We start from the raw sequence: 22,970 nt of genomic DNA on the forward strand, positions 1-22,970 counted from the left end.
CTTTAGCATTTCCCAATGCGGCAGCAGCCTCCAGCCTTTACCTGCTATAGGACTGTAAGTGCATAAAGACTCCCTCTGTCAGGAATGTTTGATGTTTCAACTGAAGAACCTGAAATGTGGGGAAGCAAAATTCTAAAGGAAGATCACTGATGTTCCCATTTGATTTAAAGTTACGTATGGTGCTCTGTGAGACCATGTAAAGGTTGTTAACTCTAGGAATCGTACAAGAATTCTGGCATTAACTTTAATAACAGCAGTTTCCTCTGTGGCAGTCATTTACCTAAGATTCATTTTCCATTTGTTTATAATTTCTTTCTCTCTCTGGAATGGAGAAAATGTATTTTAAAAGAAGCAACATATTTAGGGTTTTATTAAGGTTTTAGAACTTAAATTTAAAGTATATTTTAGTGAGATAATTACTATATCATGTTTATACTTATATGAAAGTTATTTATGCCATTGGGAACAGTAAGATTCTAAAATATTTTCTATGATTTTGAGTATGCAGCTGTTCAAATAATACTTTCAGAAAAACTATATTATCCTTAGGCTAGCTTAATGTTTAATACATTAGTCAAAATAGGTCACATTTTGATGAAAGTATAGTGGTTATTACAGATGTGATTTAAATTACTCAACCCAATGATTTAAAACCCCTTGAAAATGAGTTTAAAAGCAAGATAAAAAAAGCTTTAAGATGATCATTTAGAGAAAAAAAGAATTGAACCTAGTTTCTTTTCAAATTCTATGCATGACTTTATTTTAAAGTAAAATCATTAAAATGAGGCTAGATGGCAGCTTCTAAACAAAACATCCACTGTACATCCTCCACATGTTTGCTGTCTAGTTAACCACTTGATAACACTTAACCACTCTTAACAGTTATAATTAAAACTACTTCATAACAGAATTCTGGTCTTTGCTTATACATCAGTATACTTTTGAATACAGAAATTCAAAAGAAATTTCAAATAATCATTATAAAATTAGAGAATGTGTGTTTCTTCTTCTTTTCCAGCAAAATAGTATATCCTTGGCTGGCCAGGTTTACAGAGTGTGTGGCATGGGATTGGGGGTAGTGTGGGAGGGCTGGGCTTCCTTCTTGCCCATCTGTAACTCATCTGAAGTACTGCAGGCTATGTGGTCTATTTTGCCTTCCTTTGGTAAAGTTCTGTGATTCCATGATCTTCTGATGTGGGAAGAAAATCTCGAAATAGGATGATACTGAGAAGGCAAACCTGCACGCTGGGGAGAGGTGCCCACCTCTTTCAGGTTGGAATATCTGCACACCTGTGATAGAGCCTGTGCTCTTTATCTACTCCACTTGATCTGGAATAATTAATATATGAGAGTCGGGCATAAAGGGGGGAAAAGGAAAGGAAGATGGGAGAGAGAGATGCCTTGGCTTTATAACCCTTACAGGTGTTAATAATTTGCATTTGGCTCTGCCTCTAATGTCTGGATTCCTCCTACTCCCCCATCCCACTACTCTCACCATAATTCAAGCTGCCCTCACCTCTCATCTGACTACTGTAGTGTTCTCCTGAGTGATCACTCCGAACCTGCCCTTGCCCCTTCACAGGTCTGTACGTCATCTCCACCCAGCAGACCCGAGTGATCCTCTTTAATACCTGTATCAGGCCACTCCTCTGGGAAAAGCCACCAAGATTTTACCGTCAAACTTGGAATAAAAATTAAACTCCTATCTTGTCTCCAGCCTGTTTCTCCAAACTTAACTACATTCCATGTTTCACTTCACTCAGTGTGTCGCAACCAGAATGGCATTTCTTTTTGTTCTTCAAACCGGCCTTGCTTGTTTCCACATTAGGACTTCACATGCACTTCTCTCTGCTGGACCTTCCAGATCTTCACGTGGTAGCCTCCCTTTATGTATTTATGTATTTGTTTATTTTTTTTATTTTTTTATTTTTTACCCAGCACTTGCTTCATGAAAGTTTTGACCTGTTGATTGTCTGCCTTGCCCTACTAGAACATTATTACTCTGAGAACAGGGTCTATTTGGTTCTTTGCTGTAACTGCCTGATACATGTAGGCATTCAAAACGTTTGCGGATAAATGAATGTAGTTAAACCTTGTGATATTGTGTGACTAAGAATCGTTTTATAGGAGTTGTGTTGGGCTCTTCTTCACTGTTTTTAGTGACTAGGTTATATGAACTCACACCAAGAGTAGGCTTAGCATGGACATGATCCCTTTCACAAATGGTCATTAAAGCACATTTGGAGTTAAGGATCTATCCCAGTTAGCAGTCAGTTCTACATTCCATTCATGCATAGAAGTAAAATGTTGATCCCAATGGTATTTCTGTACAGCCATGGCCATCTAACTGGTTTGGAATTGGGAGTAAAAAATGAGTAATTATATTTATTAAAGACGTTTGATGCTAAATTTCTAATCTGTTTTATTTTTTGTGCTTTGTCTAAGTAATTTTGATAGTGAAATCTAAATAACTATTTTACAATCCTTTCAATCCTTATATTGGCAACCTTACGTTGGGAATAATTTCTAGCAAGAAAATTGCTTTCATGTATTTTATAATGCCCAGTTCTATTGACGTTTCTTTTGTTTTACAGATTTATGAAAGTGTTTTTGAAATAAACCTCATTAACCTTATTAGATTATTTACCATGATAAACTGATTTTTTTGGCAAATATAAATTAATGAGATTGAATTATTTTAAACATATGAAATATTTGTAAATGGTAGTTTTTCACATTCGATTTGTGTTTAAATGAATTTACCTGTTGAAAAAAAAGGTCATATATTCATTACTTTAGAAGTCCAAATCCAAAAATATTCTTCAAGCCGCAAAGTTCTTGGAAACTACCTCATTAAGAAAATCTTCCAGTAAGATTTCCCTGATCACTGTAAGGGATTTGAATCTTCACATGGCATCTGTTTGGGGTTACAGGAAGGGTATGCATAAATCTATCCAATGTTTGTAAAGGGATTTAGTCTAACCTGTAAGAGACCTGATACCCTCTTGAAATGTGCCCTTACAAAAAGTAAGGTGGTAAAGCTGATGATTACTTAAATGGGCTAAAGGAAGCGAGCTGATGGAAAATAAAGAACTCTGTGATATATGGTGTCATAAGAATCAGGGTATTCCAGGTGTCCAAACATCTTAGCTTGAGCTAATGTGCTGTCTGCCCGGGTCAAGACAGGCTCGGGAGCTAGGGCAGGACTGTGCCTACAGATGGAGAATGTGGACCTGGAAGAGGTAAGGCAGTGGTTAACAGCAGGGGATTGCTTATACTCATTAGAATTGAGATAGGAGCTAGAAATAAGAGCATCATCTCACTCATTACACACTTTTATATCCTTGTTGATCATTTGTCTTTTAAAATTATGTAATTTGCTTTATAAAAGCTAAAGTTGTACATTACACTTTCTTAATTACTACACTTAATCATTCTGTTAAGTATAGACTTCACTTAGGGTAGCCACATATTACTAGACCAAATCTATTCAAATTATAGGGGATATGTCTTTGATTGTTTTAAAGTGATTATTGTTCTTCAAGAGGAAAGATTAAACCAAGCCATAATTAGAAAATAAAGTTAGACATGGAGTACATAGTTATAAATGCAAGCAGCTGAAAAGGGAAGTCATTTTGGTTGAAAGACTGGTGTTGAAAAGCAATATCTGCTAATGAGAAGCACAGTGTTTGGAGGCTGCACCCAGCTCACACACTCGCACGGGGAGAGCGAGGAACAAAGTTACACGGCTACCTCCTCCTCTGGCCTTGCCACAAATTCCTGTCCCTTTGGAAAAGTCATTTCATTTCTGTGCACCCTAGACTTTGCTAATATAAAATGAAAGGATTGGGATAGATTTTCTCTTAAGACATCTTCCCAATCTCAATTTCCAGAATTCAATGAGAATGAAAGCCTGGTCCATAGCCCTAAAAGTGGGGATTTAGATGACAGCCTAGCCAAAGCCTACAATGTATTTGATTTCTTCAGTAGCATTGAGGCAACAGGAACATATGGGACTTGTGATAGAAATGACTTCTGTTCTTATGATTAAAATGACACTAATTTTTCATTCCATTTTACTGTCCTGGCTGTCACTTCTATGTGCTGTTTAATGAAGTAATACGTACTTAAACTTCATTCCTGAAATACAGAAGTCTTTCTAGTCCTTATTATAAATGTGCACATGCTATGCTGACCAGTCTTATATTGTTGTGTTCTAGAGACCGTGTAATTGGTTTGATGATGACGGCCTGTGACCTTTGTTCTGTGACAAAACTGTGGCCCGTTACAAAATTGACGGCAAATGATATATATGCAGAATTCTGGGCTGAGGTATGTTCTTGATTTTTATATTGACATAGATAGTGAGGATAAATTAAATGCGTGGATAAATTGCTAAGAATACTTCGGTTGTTCATGTTGATAGTTATTTCATAAGCTCTGGTGAATCAGTTACTGAAGGATTTAGCAGATACAAAGAGAGAATGATTGTTCTTTTACATATTACTTGCGTATGTGTCTAATTCTCTGAGCTCAACTGAAAGAGTTTAGGAACTTAATCACTGAACAGTGGTATAGTATAACAGTATTATATAAGTAGTATTCTTAACAGTAAAGTACTTAACAGCTGATCTTTCCTTCATTCATTCAGTAACCATTACTGGCCATCTACTTTGGACAAAGTACTCAGAGGGTCCCATAATACGGGATATATCCGCCTGCAGCTAAAAATTCAGGAGAATAATTGTTTTGCACCATAGACATTGAGAATATGTAAATATAATCAATAGCTCAGCTGCAAATTATGTGTTCTGCAGAATGTGTGGAATGTTCACTCATAATACTCCTGAAACAACACAAAAATGACTTTTATTAGCACCTTTTCTTGATTTATCTAATTTATCACTAATGTGCATTGTACTGCTCAATTTGCTCATGGAATTGTATGTAAGTAAGTAAAATATAATTCTCTGATCCAAATGAGTCACGAATACCTAGGCCTTTGCGTATTCAAAAATTACTTTATGAAGAAAGCTATAAATCTTTTGAGTACCTCTTCTGGTTTGAAGAAATAAAAGTAAATTTGGAGGACAAAGCAGCTGATAATTCCATCGTATATCTCATTCATAACGAAGCATGTATGTAAAACATTAACAGCAAATCATTCAGCCACGAGTTTAGTGGGAAGAGTTTATCATGTTGAATTATTTCATAATAATAAAGCCAAAGTGTGTTTACTGTACGAGGATCACAGACCTTGAGTTGAGTATACTCCTGGCATGATTTCTCCAGAATGCCTTACACATCGCGTATGTGTGGTCTCGCGTGAGCTTTTTCTTTATTTTATTGTGTATGTGTCAGAACCTAGTTACCATCAGACTGAAGTAGGAAGATTGATTGTGATGCACAGTTGACCCTTGAACAACATGGGTTTGAACTGTGTGGATCCACTTATATGTAGATATCCACTTACATGTAAATATATTGGAAGATGTTTTGGAGATTTATGACAAAAATACAGAACAACCTACCCTAGAAATATTTTAAAAAATTTAATTTAGGTATGCCATAAGTGCATAAAATATATGTAGATACTAGTCAATTTTATCATTTACTACCATAAAATACACAAAAGTGTATGATAAGTTAAAATTTATCAAAAATTATATACACACTTAGAGACTGGGGAGAGAAATGTAAACAGATGCCGTGTTAAATCATAACTGTATAAAGTTAACTGTAGTGCATACATATGGCAGTACTGTAATAATTTTGCAGCACCCTCCTTTTGCTATTATGGTGAGCTCAAGTGTTACGAGTATCCACTTAAAATGCTGTGTTTAAAACACTCTGATGCTAATCATCTCTGAGGAGTTTGTCCAGTAAATTGTGTATCACAGTAAAAAGTGATCTCTGGTGGTTCTTGCATGTTTTTCTTTTTTTCTTTTTTTTTTCCTTTTTGAAACGGAGTCTTGCTCAGTCGCCTAGGCTGCAGTGCAGTGGTGTGATCTCGGCTCACTGCAAGCTCTGCCTCCCGGGTTCACGCCATTCTCCTGCCTCAGCCTCCCCAGTAGCTGGGACTACAGGCGCCCGCCACCATGCCTGGCTAATTTTTTGTATTTTTAGTAGAGACGGGGTGCATATTTTTCATTGTGTTTAGTGCAATACCGTAAGTCCTCCATAACACCATAGCACCTATACAGAGTTACACTAGGATGCTGGAAGTGCTCCCAAGAAGCAGAGAAAAGTCATGACATGACAAGAAAAAGTTGAGTCGCTTGATAGGTTCCCTAAATTGAAGTCTGCAGCTGTGGTTGCTGACATTTTAACATAAATGAATCCTGTGTAAGGATCACTGCAAAAAAAGAAAAATTCATGAAGCCATCACTGCAACTATGCCAGCAGGAGCGAAAACCTTGCACTGTTTGTGGAATATCTTTTATCTCATACTAAAATGCACGTTTTGTGTAGGTACAGGATTGCTATGAGAAAGTATAACCATAGACTGTCATGTGATTTCTGTATTCTAGATGAACGTAGAAAACGTGCAGTCATTAAATGACAACTTAACGCAAAAGGAAGGTGCAGGATTAAAAGCTAGAGAATTTAATGCCAAAATGTGACCAATTTGTAATGGAGATGTTTTTCCTTTCTATTATTCCCTGGTTATTCAGTCCACAGATAATGATTCAGCTCTCTGCATGCTCTTAGGTGCATGCAGGTTGAAGCCTTTCACCAACCTCACTAGTCCACAGGAAGAAGCAGGAATACATTCACCAAGTCCTGACAGTTGATCTCAGTATCTATAAAGTCCTGTCTCTTCTCTCCATCCTCACGATCATTCCCCTGTTCAGATCATCACCAACTCATGCCTTGAGTACTGCAACTTCCTAACTGAATTCCTTGCCATTACCTTTTAGAATTTGTGCAGAAATAATTAATAATGTGGTCTTTGGTGCCAGTTGCTTGAGATTAAAATTCTGCTTTGGCACTTGGTATTTAACCTCAGGCCAGTTTATGAGATAGGGATGATGATAATTCGGATTCCATCCGTACCGTGCTTCTGATCCCCTTGTTGTAATACAGACCAAAATCATGACCTCCGTGTGGAGAGCCCCACGTGGCTGGCCCCCTGCCCACTGCTGCGCAGGCATATTCCCTGTCTCAGCCCCTGGCTGCCATTTAGGTCTTTGTTCCCTGCAGTCTCTGCCTGGGGCACGCTCCTGCTGTCTGCATTCTGTGAAAGCCTCAGATTGGCTCCGCCCTCCGTTACAGGCATGGTCGGTAGCACTGGATTCTTTCCCTTTGTAGCATTTTTGTTTTGAGGACACATTCCAATCATTGTTTGTTTAAAAAGCTGTTTCCTTGTTGGACTTGTCAAGTCTTTGAGAGCAAGGGACTTAGTATGTCTCACTCACTTTGAATAGAGAAGCAAAAAGTTTGAGACCACTGATTTTAAATGTAAAGTGATAACAGTGAAACTACAGCTATGCTTGCAGTGGCTTTGCTTTGTCAGGACAAGTGCTTTGGTCCTGTACATAAAAATACTCAATTATGGTTATAGTAATTGGTTTGGAAACCCTATTTTAACAAGTCTGGGAAAGTTTCTAGGCTGTACTTCTGATTTCTAAAAACATGACTAATGTTACTAAAATAATAAAGAATATGAGGGAAGAGTGGGAAGTTAGGAAAAATATTAGGAAATCTTCAGGAAGAAGATTGTAACAAGTGTTAACTTTAACAAATAAATAAAAGCAAGCATAATTGGGCCGCGGCCGGCGGTGGGTCATGCTGTATCCAGCACTTTGGAGGCCGAGAACGGGCGGATCCGAGGGTCAGGAGATGAGACATCCTGGTCTAACACGGTGAACCCCGTCTCTACTAAAAATACAAAAATAGCCGGGCGAGATGGCGGGCCGCCTGTAGTTGCAGCTTCTCCGGGGTGAGGCAGGAAATGGGTGACCGGGAGGCGGAGCTTGCCGTGAGCTGAGATTGCCTGCATCCCAGCCTGGGCGCAGAGGAGACTCCGTCTCAAAAAAAAAAAATAAAAATAAATAAATAAATAAATAAATAAAATGGGAACAATGTATCCTAGAGTACTTCATGAGGATTAAATGAAGTAATATTTATAAGTTACTTAGCTCAGTGCCTGCATCATAGTGAATCTTTAGTAACTATTACGTATAACTGTAAGTGAATCTTTAGTAACTAACATAGTGAATCTTTAGTAACTATTCTATAATTGTAAATTAAATGATATGTGTAATTTGTTGTACTGCGTCTTCACTAGCACATTCTAGCAGACTGTTGTTGTTTATTCTTCCTCTGTAAATATTCCTCTGGAAAGCCAAATGTCACTGAGTTCCATGCACTTGGAAGATCATTTGAAAGAGAGAAGGGCCTGGAGGTTATTCCACATCTTGTTACTGTTGTTTCTCCTCACTGTTTACTGTATCTCCTCTTATTGTAACATTTATTTACTAACTTCTGCAAAATGAAACCAGTAATGATGGCTGGGGTTCTGGTAATTCAGTAGTGGAGAAAATCAAGATGAAGTACAAAATAATGATACATTAAGTTTTTCATTATTTTGATTGTTTTTTCTTGAGTTAACAACAACAAACATTATTTGTTTTGAAGAAAATTAATGAATAAAGGGAATATTTCAGTAATATCAAAATTGTATAACGATTTGAAATTTGAGAAAGCATGATTTTCCCCCCATTCATCTTAGGGTGATGAAATGAAGAAATTGGGAATACAGCCTATTCCTATGATGGACAGAGACAAGAAGGATGAAGTCCCCCAAGGCCAGGTATGAATTATTAAAGTAAATTGTAATTGCTGAAATCAAATAGTTTAAGATGGGCATAAAATCATACATGAATGGAAAGCATATGTCATCGTATAATATGTTAAGGGAATGGGTTATTGCAGGCAGATCTGGTGATTAATATGGAAACTTTAGAAATTTATCTTACAGGATTGAGAACTAGAAAAAGAACAGCTGTTTACACTGAATAATCACCTACTCAAATGAGCCTTCACTTCCTAAGACACTCAGGAAAGTAGATGCTAAAAGAGTTTATACTCTTAATCTGGGTTTGACGGCCAACTCCAACCACTGATTTTGGTCACAAGGCTAAAAGCCACAGTGAGGAATCCTGAGGGCCTGGCTGCCTTGTGGACTGAAAAGACTTAGTGCTTGGGGGACAGAAGCCAGGACCACTTGAAACCTTCTCCATTTAGATGGAGTTTGGGGACAGTAAGACCAAGGTTAGGAAATCTCTGTGGATTGAAAGAATTCATACTACCTTTGCCATGACTCCTTTCTTCAGCTGCCATTGCAGTAAATAGGCTTTCTTTTCTGACTTGAAATAGAGGGGGCGGAAGATTTTGAATTGTTTTATTTTTAACAAGCAGAAAATACTTTGTCATTGGCTAAACAAAGATATTTTTGGAGAGTTACATTATAGATTTTGATTCAGGTTCATTTTCTCTGACAAATAATGCTTAGTACTTCAGTGCATTTTGTGTTTTGTTTCAACATAAATTGACATGAATTATCCTCTTTTCAGGTCATACTACATAATTTATGTTTGTGTTCCAATGTTTTGAGAGGTCTGTGCCTTGCTAGTTTTGCATGCATGTATGTGTAGTGTAATGTATTTCTGAGAGTATGGTTTTCGTTAAGTAATCTTCTAATGGCATAACAAGGAAGTTAGTTGTGGGCAAATAATTATGATACACATAAGTTTAGAAAATGTTCCAAAAAATCCACAGGATGGTGGTTTTTAATAAGTTCTCAAATTTCCCTACTTTATTTAAAATTGATTTATACACAATTGAGGCAAGTCCACCGCTCACAGGGGGCACCAGCACGACAAAGAGGCTGAATGAATGGCCGTCGCCTCCACTCATGCCCCTGGCTAGGTTTTCTGATGGCGTGGTCACTTTTCCCTCTAGATCTGAAACGGATCCTGAATACCTATCATGTTTGCTGCGAGTGTATTTTGCAGCTTTTGTCGCATTTTGCCACTGTTTATGGAATTTTCCCATATATGGAGTCACAGCTGTCAGTCATTCCTGTTCGGTGTCTGCTTTTCATAATGTATTTGAGAAGTTCTTTTCCACCTTGAGAGTAAATCTATTTGCTTATATTTTCTTTAGTTTCTTCTTTATTACTTTGCATTTGATTGATTAACTTGTTTGGAATGTGTCTTGTATTATTTAAGATAGAGATCTAAAGGTTTTTCCTTCCCAGTAGTTAACTGTCATCCCAACAGAAGGCATGGCCTAGCTGGAAATTTCTCATTCATGCCGTCAGCATATGGGTTTTGCTGTCGTGTTTTTAATTAAGATAATAGTTTGTTTTAGAATAGTTTGATTTTCATTTACAGCCTCATAAAGGTTTAAAGAAAAAGTTCTATGATCAGTTAATATTCTACCAACCATATCGCTTCTAAATAGTTGATGTCTGTGAAATTATTATTTGCCATAATAATGAAATACTCTAATTTCTGGTAATTAGTATCTTTTCTGGGACCTTCTGCCCCATGACATTTGCTAAATATTAGAAGAAGAAAGTCTCAGCATGAGCCATAAAGTTAAAAATGGAAATAACGCAGACGCTATTCTAGTAAGAGTGCTATGACGATAGACTCTGTAACAGGAGAAAGCAAAAAGGAACCACATAAATTTGATCCTCCTGTGTGCTTCAGTGCATATCACTGAAGTTCGGTACTTGAGAGAAATTGGTAAGCTGTGATTTGGGGTCACCTCATCTAGAGAGCTATTTATCCTGTACATGATGCAGCCACTTGGCCGGTGACTTATGTCTGGACAAGCTGTGTTATCTGGCTAGTAGTCACGTGTCTTTTACATCTGGCCTTTAGTAGGCCAGTCTTACTCGCACAGTGATGCAGAATTCCTAATAAAATATTCTTTGTGTATTGTTTAAAGTATGACAGATTTTTTAACTTTGAAATGTGATCTATTGAAAGAACAGAAAATGGGAAGAGCTATGATAAAACCAATGACATTTATTTTAGTTCAAATAAGAGGGCTGGGAGGATGAGGAAAATATTGGGACACCACACAGGGCACCAAAGCCAAGAGTAGCAGCCAAGCAGAAAGCACTGCTGCAAACCTGAGCACGAGGGCGGGAAGAGCCGTAATTGCTCAAGAATCACAGCCTTTATGTTCAAGTGTCTGCAGGAAAGCGCTAAAGGTGACTGGAGATAACACCGCACTTGAATGATCAACTGACTGATCTATTAGCGGAATATCATTTAATGTACTTGGGTCTTAGATTTCAGTAGGTATTAACCTTTGTAATATGTTTTGAATCTTCCTGTGTTTTATTTCTAGAGTCCATTTTAATGCATTTTAAAATATAGTCCATAATAGTAGTCATGGAACCCAAATATCACATACAGCAAAACTAGAACATGTAATTTTATAATGAGGCCTCAGAAACAGAACATTCACTGAAGAAATATAAGTATCACTAGAATTGCTAATATGCACTTTTGTTTCTTGTCCGTGGTTTCGCACGGAGGCAGCTTGGGTTCTACAATGCCGTAGCCATTCCCTGCTACACAACCCTTACCCAGATCCTCCCTCCCACGGAGCCTCTCCTTAAAGCATGCAGGTATGTACTATGGTTCAAGCTGTAACAATATTGTTTCTAAAAACACTGAGATCTGTGTAGGATTGTTTTACTCGGCTCGTGTGCTGTGGTCTGTGCGTCTGTCTAGGTATCGAGTCGTTGTGCTCAGGGGCTCGGGGCCTCCTTGCCTGGCTTCCCCAGGGGCGCGACTTCTCCCCTTTGGTTCAATTCTCCTGAAAGACGAGCCTCAGGCACCTTGGGTGCTCGGGCAGCTTCTTCTGGCCGCACTCTGAGGAGAGGGACAGTGGGAACAGGATGGGGGCTGGGACCAGACACAGTCAGGGCCCAGATGACCCAGTGACTGGGAGAGTCTCTGTCTCGGTGTGGGAGACCCTTCCTGCTTTCTTACGCCCACGTTCAGTCTGGGTGGGGTACCGGGTGTTTCTTTCAGAACGGGCGTGTGTGTGGTTCTTGCAGGACCAGCTTGGTTTCAAGCCTTATGAGAGCTGCATCTGTGCTGAGGGGACCTTGTCCCTGGGGGTCCTCGGGCCTGGGATAGAAAGCCCTTTACCAGGCTGCCTCATTCTGCTAAGTGACACGTGGAGTCGGTCCTGCAAGAGGGGCCCCTGGCTCTCATTACTCGTACAGCCACAATATGTCCCTAAGTAGTACGCTATGTATATGTGAGGAGTGTCTATTCATATCAAGTCCTTCATACACCAAAAAGGAGGAAGAAGTTTTTATTATTATTGTTATTTTGCAGAGGACCCGCCCAATGCTGGTTTTAAAAAAGACAAGGCAGTGGTGTCTATTGAGGATGCCTGAGCAGGAAGAGACTGATGAGATCACACAGTTTGTTGTTTAAATGGAAGAAGGGGACCTTAAATTGTGGATAACCGCTTCGTCTTTAAGTCTTTTTCTCCTTCCAACAAGACATTTAAGCATCATTATCTCTTCTAGATTCATATTTCTCCCTATTCCTTTCTTATCCTTTTTAAAGAGTGAACTCAGTTAAGAACCTTGGGTATTTTTAAAGATTTTCATTTTACTTTATAAATTCCCTCTGAGGAAGTCAAAGGGTTATAGCCAGCAGCTGTGCATGTGAGTCTTTTCACGGCTCTGGGCCATGTTTTAACTACTTAGCCATAGCTCTGCCTGGGGTGGGTTGGAGTGGACGCCCTGTGAGAGGACGGAGGACAGACACCGGCCAGAGAGTTTTACACAAAACCAGAAACTTAATATACTCTTATCTTCTGCTGTTCAAATTTTTTTTCTACTTTTTTCAAGGAAAACAAGACCAATAGGCAATATTAAAAAATTTGTATATATAGTATTTAAGAAATGGTTTCTCCTTCCTCCCTGCTCCTGTGGAGACAAACGTAGCATCCCACCTTGTTTTGCTGAGCCTTAATTGACCTTACTCCCTGGTTAGTTTATTAAAATCTTACCTTATTACAAAAGCCTGAGTCATAGTGGGCACTATGGAGTGTGAGGCCAGATCATTCTTGAGGGAATTAGGTTATAAAAGTTTGTGCAAAATTAAAGAGAAAGTGGAATATCAATGTAAATTCAAAGATGTTGTTTAAATAAATACTAAGCAATCTTCAAAAGTCCTTTCCTGTCCAGAAATCCTGTGTGTTTTATGCCAGGTACTTGGAAGCCAGGGCATGAGTGCTGACTGCGTGTGCTCAGCATTGTAGGGAGCTGTGGAGGTGCCTTCCTTGTGGAACTCTGAGAACACAGTGTCCACTGTGTGGGCAGCTCTGCCTCATTCATGCTTCAGTATACTTGGCTGGACCACATAACCTCTTAAAGGCCATTTTAATCTTATTAACGCTTAAAGAGTTTATGATGTATCCTCAGTGTTCAAGGAAACATACCAAAATTAGTGTATGGCTTTTTCCAATATATCGGAAGTCTCTAGGGTCTGGAAAAATAATACCTCATGATATGTTACAGAAGTTAAAAGGGCCACACTTTTCAGTTATATTTTAGGGTTTTGTCTGTCTGAATGTGTCTTAGAATGTTTGCTAAAAGAAATTGGAGAGAATCATAAAACTGTGTCTTGTAGGAGTTTTGTATTTCCCAATGCCAAGATTGCCGTGTGACTTTACACAGGAATGTGGCCAAGAGTTCTTCCGGGGTAGCCGTGTAGAGGAAGATGGTTTTGCAGCAGTTTGGCTAAGAGCTCTGCCGGGGTAACTGTGGGGAGTAAGATGATGGTTTTGCAGTGGCTGTGATCACACAGTTAGAGAAGATTACGATGCCTGTGACACTTGAATTACAGACACTGAGAGAGAAAGATTAGAGGACTCGAGAAATGAGACTGCCTTAGGTGAGGACTTACCAGAGCACTAACCCGGTTTTACTATAACAAGAAAATTTCAGAAGTTTGTGCCAGGTGTAACTTAGGATGATTTTGTACATGTGACACACTGCTCAGAATAAGAGCAAGTGCAAGATGGTGAGGTTTAGGCCTCCTGGGAGACACTCTGTCGACACTTCTCAGTAGGAAGATCCCTGTTGTCACCGAGTGTTCCTACCGCTCTGGGACCTCCTCCTTTCCATGATCCTGCATATTCCTCAGTAGTAAAACCTAGAGCTCTTTCCCTGTTCAAGTTAATCCTTTCTAAGAAAGGACGTATGCTGAGCCCTAGCATTTCTGCTGCTTTCGCGGTCCAGAGCGGGTGGACCAAGGTGCCCCGACCCTCTGGCGCCTCTGAATCTCTTTCCTGAGCAGCCATCACAGGAGCCCGCCTGGCCACGTCATGCTGGTAACCATGTCGGAGGGCCCCACACAATGCTGTTGTGCAGAGCTATGCCACAGGACTGTTTGGTTAGTTTTCAAGAAAAAGTCCAGAAATCCTTTATTCAGCTTCCCCTGAAACTGCATCTTTTATCCCTAGGGATAATCTCAATCAGTGGGAGAAGGTGATTCGAGGAGAGGAGACTGCAACCTGGATTTCATCCCCATCCGTGGCTCAGAAGGCAGCTGCATCTGAAGACTGAGCACTGGTCACCCCGACACGCTGTCCCACCTACAGATCCTCATCTTGCTTCTTTGACATTTTTTTCCTTTTTTGGGGGGTGGGGGCGAGGGGAATCTATACCTGGTAACTGGGGTACAAACTTCTTCAGGAAGGTAACATCAAGTAAGTAAGTCAAGCAGAGGACTTCCTGCCAGTCTCTTCTGTGAGGCATCGTAGACACTGAGTAACCAGGACCACCCCCGTGTTCAGAAATCAGCTGGCCAAGTGACTCCATTTGACTTGCAAACCAGCCTTTTCTAATAGGCTAATATTGCTGAGGCCTTAAAGGAAGTGGACAAAAATTCTTCAGAAGGGGTACTTTTCCATTGTATCTTTCTAATAAGGGTTTAACATGGTACTATTATGGTATTGTACTTGGGCTTTAACATCAATGTTGCTTTGATGTTGTTGGTTATAAATAGGAATTTTTACACATTACTATTGTGAATGGTGAATGTTCATGTACGACCTACTTGTAATTAACTTGAGTTGTAGTCCACAGCCTCAGGACAAATGTCATTGAGGTTACAGAGTAAGAAATGATGGCAAAAAGTCAGACTCTTATTTCAGAGCTTCATGAATTTAGTTAGGCTAAACATAATTCTTTAAGTTAAAACTAAAGGGCTGAGATGAATAAATTTAACCCTGAAACAAGTAGACTTCCTGTCCTTTTGAGAAGAGATGAGGTATACCTTACAATAAATCTCAGAACTTCAAGTAGCAATTCAAAAGATGTCAGTTTTGAAATTGTTTTGTTGTTGTCTTGGCAGTTTTACTGAACCCTTTGCGTAAAGAACAAAATAAAAGCAAGGCATCAGGATTTTTTGAATGGACAAGTCTTATGGACATAAAGGGTGCATTTTTCATAATGATTCCTTTATAGTGTCACTTTGTGTCATTGCAGAATTTTAGACTCTCATTCACAATGAAAGATTTATTCTAAACATTGTTTAATTAAAGTACCATACATTTCTCTTTTAAACATCAAACCATAAAATGTGTTCTTTGTAATTTTACTCTGACCTGCTGCAGTCACCTCTCATTTATCTCTTTCCACATGCTGCACGGTCATATTTCATGAGCTTTCTGTCCATAGCACAGAAACAGAAGCAGAAAGTAGTACCATGATGTTGGACCTTCTTTCTGTTCTCTTTACTCATCTCACAGATCAAATCACTCCATAGAAGCCTGTGGGTTTCAATGGTTTCTTCTATACAGCTTTTTGGTTGACTAGTATTACTATACAATGTAAGTGTTTTCAAAAATACAAAAGTAATACTCTGCACCTCTTCCTACAAAGATTGTAAAGCAGTCACTTCTGGTGCATATTAATACTTTAAAGATTTTCAGCACAATGGCACAGTAATCTCCAAACCTGAATTAGACAGAGACTCACTCAGGAAGTGACAGGCCAATCATAACAACATATTCACTTTTCATGTGGCAGGAAACTGGAATATCAATTTTAATAAAATGGAAAAATATGCTTCTACATATTTACTACCATAGGCATTTTGTTCATATGAGCCTGGTTTGTGCAAAATTAAATCAGAGGCTTCTACAACATGGTTTATGTTGTGGCAGAGTTGGCTCTACATAAGCACTGTTCTTATTTTAAAATTAACACTATGTGTTCAGTTTTCTTGTGGGCTTCTGAAAGTTGCCATCTTCCCTACGTGGAGCTCCATTTGCTATTTTCATTATACACTATGAGGTAAAATGTAATAACGAAAGAGATAGAAATACCACTGTGGCTAGATATATACACACACACATATATATATGGATGGATGTAATATATGTAGAACACACACATAGATGTATATAGGATGCACACTCATGTATGTAAACATACATATACATATGTGTATATATGATACATACACATACACACACGCACGAGAGACAGAAGGAAAGAGGAAGAGAGAAGCAAACATGTAGGAAAAAATATAAATCAACCCCATTCTCCCATTCTTTAAGAACAATGATTTTTCTTAACGGAAAATGCATAATACTTGACAGTTGACCAGAAAGTGTCATTTTTGTGTTAGTGTATTCATATAACTGCATTTGAACAAGATACATATTTTTCTGCATACAAATTTATGAAGCTGGATTCTACCAAATACAACTTTAGTCACAAAAGTTAATTTAATTATCTAATTTAACTTGGAGACTGAATTTCAGGAAGGGATATATTATTTAAGATTATTGTTTAATTACAAGAATTTTTTTTAAATGTATGAATTCTGTTTTTTAATATAGAAAATAATTATGGCGGTAGGAATCTCATGGCTACATTTACATTTTTAGGTTATTACAGAAAATTCTCTTAATTTATTATGGTCAAGTGTATTATGTAATCTCTATTTAGAACAGTTTCCCAAAGGAATGTGATTGGATTTACTGGTTGGTTAATTTCTTGTGAAATATTGTCATCATAGAAGCACAGCATGAACAAAAGACTGTATTCTGATATAAACTGTCAATACTGCTTGTGTCAGATTTACTTAGTAATCACAGATTTACCTAAAATAAAAGGACTCGGGATGCAGTGATATTTAGTTAATAATTTGTTTTGGGAAACACGCAGTTAGGAGTATTTTTGTATTTTGTCAGATGTTTTAGGAGACAGACTTTTGGGTTCTGTTTCTTGTCTTTTTCCCAGACCTTTTCTTAAAAGAACAATGTGACACCAGAAGCCAAGAGATGGATTTTACTAACAACAGCTTTGATGAGTTCCTATTAAGGTCATATTGTGTATTGTGCCAAATTTTCCATCCAGTATAAATTTAGTAACCAGCTATGAGCATATGTAGGATATTCAATTTGCAGACACTTATATTGGTTATGTTGGTTTATAATAGACAAGTTTTATGGTCATATGCAATTATTCCATTATCTTTTTGGACACAGTGAATGTGTTTTTTAGCTAAAAGTGTCCTTGGCAACATAAATGCCTGCCAATACCATGAAATATTGAATTCAGGCAATGTGAATTAATTAATTAGAAAAGGGTCAAAGGAAATACAATGGATGTGGAAACGAATTCTAAAAAATTGCCCTATTAATAGGGCAGAGACTCTGGTCCATTTCCCAGCTGTACTTCTCTCTAAGAGGTGTATGAAAAACCCATCTTGCAAAAAAGACCAAAATATTAGACACAATCGTTCCCATTCCTGACTCTTCAATGGAAAAGGAAGGTACAGATGTTTCTAGTGGTGCCCCAGGTGACTCGTTCTCACCACAACAAAAACAACTAATTGGAAACTACATTTGTTCAATATAGGTTTCCTCTTTCTTGGCATGCTTTTTAGATTTTTTTCATTTTGTAAAATCTCAGTTAATTTTTCTTTATTGGTATGTTTGTGTGTACGAGACATGTTTGTACAGGATATAAATAGATGCATAAATCCTTAGATACCTGGGTTTTTTAATAGGTTTAGGTTTGGGTATTGTGTTTCTTGTCTTTTAACTCAAAATTAAGGTTTGAGCTTTAATAGGACTAAATTATTCACCTGCCTTGGCCTGTGCCTTTATTTTAAATACTGCAACTTTACTTCTTCATTCATGTATTTATTATTTTGCTTTTCTTGCTTAACTATAATTGAAAATATTTACAGGAACTCACAGTTCATTTTATCAAGTTGAATGAATAGGATCATCCTCTCCTCATCAGATTTCTGTCCTTTATTTGACTTCATTGACATATACCCTGGTGACTATAACCAGCGAACTGTTCAGATTCAGTCTTTTCGGCAAGAACTTCAGAGAACTGTGACATTGGTTATGATATGATTTTTTGGGGTTTCAGGTACCTAAGCATGATTTTTAAAATCACTTCTGTCTTTACATATTTCAAACATATGTTTGCTTTTGACACTTTGCAGATTTTATTTAGGATTTAATTCTTTAAAGACTCTATTCATTTAGTCACTATAGTGATCTCTTCTATTGCAAGTATTGAGCTGATTTTTAAATGATGTAAAATGTAGATCAGCCAAGTATGTCATCCGTTACAGTTTCCCCATGCTTTCAGCGCATGGCCGTGAGATCTTGACATGTGCATAAGTATTTAGCCAATACACATTTTGCTGGCTTCTTTAACCATTTATATTGTTTAAATTAGTAATATCCAACGCAGTGCACACTTTTTTGTCTTTTTTCCAACGGAATATTTTGGTTGTCTGAAGCATTGGATGCATTTTATATGATAAAATAACAAGAAAATTTAAAACGTGTCAGCGGTGTGCTGGTTCTAAATTAAGAAGATAGAACAAAGAGAAAGACATTAATGTTACCCAAGAAATACATTTAACATCCAAAGAAGCAATGCTGTCCTCACTTGATGTTTCTCTTCTCAACCCAGCAATGGAGAGCAGGGCTTGCGAAGCCATACAGAGCCCACCTGCCCTTTCCTGCAAGTGGGAGAAAACTAATCAGTGGCACGCAGAGCCAGGTGTGGCCCTGTGAGGCAAAGGATAATGTCACCTCAGGACCAAGGTGGAAACTTACAGCTGAATCCAGGGCTTACTAAGTAGGGAAGTCAGTTTACACAATTCCCTTTTCCTCTGATGTCTTTGAGGTACTGTGTATTTGCAGAAGTTTAAGTAGAAGGGTTTTGTTTCGATTGTAAGTTAAGCTCTAAAAGTGTATTATCTAATACTCTAGCCCAACTGAAATATTATATCATGGGCGTTACAGCCTTTGTCTTTTTCTTTATTCACCTTAATACCCAGTCCTATGCTGTATCTCCAATAGCCTATATAAATGATATATAGGAATATTATTTTCCATATGAGCTGTCGTATGGTGTATATGCTATGTGTTCATTTCGTGTGCAAGTTGAGAGTGTAATAGATTTACCCAGAGAAGGTGTTTCTGTACAATGCCCCTACCTATTTGAAATTACATGCTTGCCCAACACACTGTGAAATAGTTACCAACATTTGTACAAATGCAGCATCTTCATTCTTCCTGAGAAGACAAGATGGCTTTCTTTACATGAACATATGAACAAAAGAGATCCTAGACCCATATGTAGCTAAGGCATCTGAGAGTTTGCTGTTGATAATCTTGCTGACCAAAAACTACTGGAGAGTAATACAGGTTATATGCTGTCAAAATTACAATGCTCATAAAGAACTGACTTGTAGAGTCAATGAACCTGTGTCCAGAATTTTAATAGGCTCTCTATTGGAAGGTGAAAGAATTTCAAGTTAACGGTATCTAACTTTATCATAGTTGATAAGTTAGTAAATTTTAAAAAATGATTTTATATGTATGACAAAAATCTTTGTAAAATGCGCAAGTGCAATAATTTAAAGAGGTCTTAACTTTGCATTTATAAATTATAAATATTGTACATGTGTGTAATTTTTCATGTATTCATTTGCAGTCTTTGTATTTAAAAAACACTGTTATGTTTGTATAATAGAACGGTAATCATTTATTATAATCTAGGCAAGTTGTAAATAAATTCATAATTCAAACAGCCAGTATATATGCATATATGAGTGTTATATTGCAAAATCTTTGTTTTACTTACATGGTTAAAGCAGCAAGAATTCTTTTGTTGATATGTAATTATACACATAAAATATATATATGTATGATACATGAAATATATTTAGAAATGTTCATAATTTTAATGGATATCATTTGGTGTGAATAATTGAATACAGAGTTTTTAAAATATCTTTCACGTATATCACTTGCTCTCATTTGTGGGGAAGATAATAGACATTTCACAAAAGGTCATTTGAAAACACTTGGCCTTGTTTGCCTAGAAAACACCAAGTTTACGTTGAATTAACGTGTGTTGTTTGCTTCACCCATTTTCCATCAGACAGCACAAAACAATATAAAATGTTAAGTGTTATGATTTACTAACTCGGAGTCCATTCTGTAATTTTAAAGTTTCAGATAGTGTGTAGGGAGCCCGTGGTGCTGCAGTGATGGCTTCAGGTTACTGAGCCAGCAGCCCTGAGTGCCAACCCGCAGGCTACCCCGGGAGCTTCCCTGGCCCTCAGAGTCTTTACGTCAACAATGCAAATGCACACTCACTAAATGCACACCCTCCTGAAAAGAGAAGTGCTGGACAAAACACAGTGGTGCATGTGTGTTTGTGTGTATGTGTTGGGATTCTTTCTGCTATAGGAAAACATATTCAGGGCTAAAAGCTCACATACTGGGTACACAGTGATAAGTATACTCATGATCTTTAAAACTCTGGGTAAAGAAATTATGTTTTTATTTTGACTGTCTCTGCTTGCCATCAAATGAGTAGGCAAATGATAAATATGTAAGACCAAAAAGTTAAATTTTATCCCCTGATCCTCCCTAACCTTAAACATATTAGAGCTAAATGTGAGAGGCTTAAACATATGAGTGTCCATAGCCTTGTGAATTAGAAAGAAAAGGAATTCTTCTCCAACACCGAACTCTTACTAATGGAATGCCCTACGGATGCATAGCACTATACATATAGTAGACAGGATTTTTGTTAAATATTCATTTCCCGTGAAACAAAATGCTGCGCTAAAAATAAATTTCATGAGCTAATATATCCATAAAGTTATTTAGTAATTCAAGTTGCAGATGGGCACTCTGTAAAGCTGATCTGAATTTGAATCCTCATCTTAACTGTGCATACCTTTGATTTTTCCATCAACTGTAATGCAACAGTGTTGAGGAGAGTAAAATTTCTCCATCACATGTATTTCCTAATGCAAGAAGAATCCTCAAAAGCAACACTTACCAAACAAATATTTATTCAACAAGCATTTTATTAGGCACTTAGTTTGTGGAAGGAAAGAATGGAAGGAGAAGAGATTAGAAGCAGAGGACAGGATGTCATGTTTCTGTAGGGTTGGCCCTCACACCTTCATCTTGCCAAAGACAAAGTCACTTAGCCATGGATTCCTGTACACTTGTGCCTTTCTGTAAGGACTGTTTTCATGATCGTAGTTACTGCAGTCTGGAAGGGAAAGCACACATTTAAAGACCTGAAGATCTCAGATATTTAATTACAATTTTTAATTTCAAAAACCCGCAATTGATTCAATTATCGTAAGAGGAAACTGAGCTTAATGAGACAGAAACCAAACAGAAGCATGCCCCTGCATGTCTACAGCTTTTTCCTCTCCCACACCCTTCGCCCACTATCAGAAATAAAAAAACGCCTTCCACGGCAGATCTAGACGTTTCCTCGACAATGAAGAGCAAAGGATAGTGACCAGAAGAATCAAATCAGGAATTTATTTGAAATATCAACTTCAAAATTCTTAGCTAGTAGTTGTATATATTCAGATAATGTCCAGCTTTTTTGATGTCTATGTCACTAATTAGAACTCCTGCTCAAAAGGATGACCTTAGAGCATGGTAAGTAGTCATTAAAAAGAAAACAGATTCAAACATTTTAACATACAGAGTGACTAAGGTATACAAACATATTCATATGCATTAAGAAAACGTTTACCTGCTTTACTTTGCATCACCTAAAAAAGCAAAGTATCAGACCACCCTGTTTCCTAAGTCTCCTGCATAACAGGGTTATGCCTGTGAAATCAGGAATGTTAGGGATTGGACTGAGAGGTCATGGGTACAATCTCCCATCAGCCAATGCAAAAATCCCTAACTTGCCATTTCTGATAGATACTCATTCAACAAACCACTCCTGAGTTGGAAAACATTCTACCATGAGGCAAAACAGACCACTGGTTGACAGCTGTAGTTGCCAGGAAGTTCTATCCAAAGTTGGACTGAATCCTGTTGCTTTATGATTTTTGTTCCAACATGCTGGTTCTGAGCTTGCAGCCACACAAGAAGTCCACTTCCTTTGTACCTGACAATCTTCCAGTTAATTGAAGAAGGCTATCATGCCTCCTCATGCTGAACCTCATCTTTTTTAATTGCTTTAAAATAGAAGTTGGCTAAGGTGCCTGCAATATTCTTGACATTCTCCCTTCAGAAAAGTGCCAGCAGCCTGCTACTGGGCCCTTCCTTACTACAGAATAGCACATTGCTGAAGTGCCTCAGCTGGCACTCAGGTGACCTCCTACCTGCCATGGCCTGTGGCTCAGTCCTGGGGAAGTCACACCATTCCTTGAGCATCCCATGTCCTTTAGAGAATGTCACATACAATTCTCTCTACTGGGGTGACTTTACTCTGATTTCTGTTGGTTCAATTCATTCTGAAAACATAAATTTGAGAATCTTCTCAAAAGCCTGTTTCTGCCAGTCAGTGATGTGTCCCCAGAATGTACTCCCTTGACCCCCCTGCATGATGAAATGGGGCTGTGATGTGCACCCTGCCCAGGTGGAAATAA

At 38.0% G+C, this 22,970-nt stretch overlaps 1 protein-coding gene across 7 annotated transcripts in view; it reads left to right on the forward strand.

Moving 5' to 3' along the window:
- Positions 1-20,339, forward strand: part of PDE10A (phosphodiesterase 10A) — a 702,663-nt gene extending 682,324 nt beyond the window's left edge. For 5 of the 7 annotated variants that reach the window (XM_017869550.1, XM_017869549.1, XM_017869551.1 and 2 more), the window contains exons 19-22: positions 4,221-4,332; positions 8,735-8,815; positions 11,565-11,653; positions 14,518-20,141. In XM_017869550.1, coding sequence (XP_017725039.1) covers positions 4,221-4,332; positions 8,735-8,815; positions 11,565-11,653; positions 14,518-14,620 — 385 coding nt within the window. In that variant the 3' untranslated portion in view covers positions 14,621-20,141. Of the gene's footprint in view, positions 1-4,220; positions 4,333-8,734; positions 8,816-11,564; positions 11,654-14,517 lie in introns of all 7 variants that reach the window. The other 2 variants (XM_017869545.1, XM_017869546.1) reach the window with 1 other exon arrangement.
- Positions 20,340-22,970: the final 2,631 nt, after the last annotated feature.

Source organism: Rhinopithecus bieti, unplaced genomic scaffold, assembly GCF_001698545.2.
Source record: "Rhinopithecus bieti isolate Rb0 unplaced genomic scaffold, ASM169854v2 scaffold_3948, whole genome shotgun sequence".
In the NCBI taxonomy this organism is placed as follows: Eukaryota; Metazoa; Chordata; class Mammalia; order Primates; family Cercopithecidae; genus Rhinopithecus; species Rhinopithecus bieti.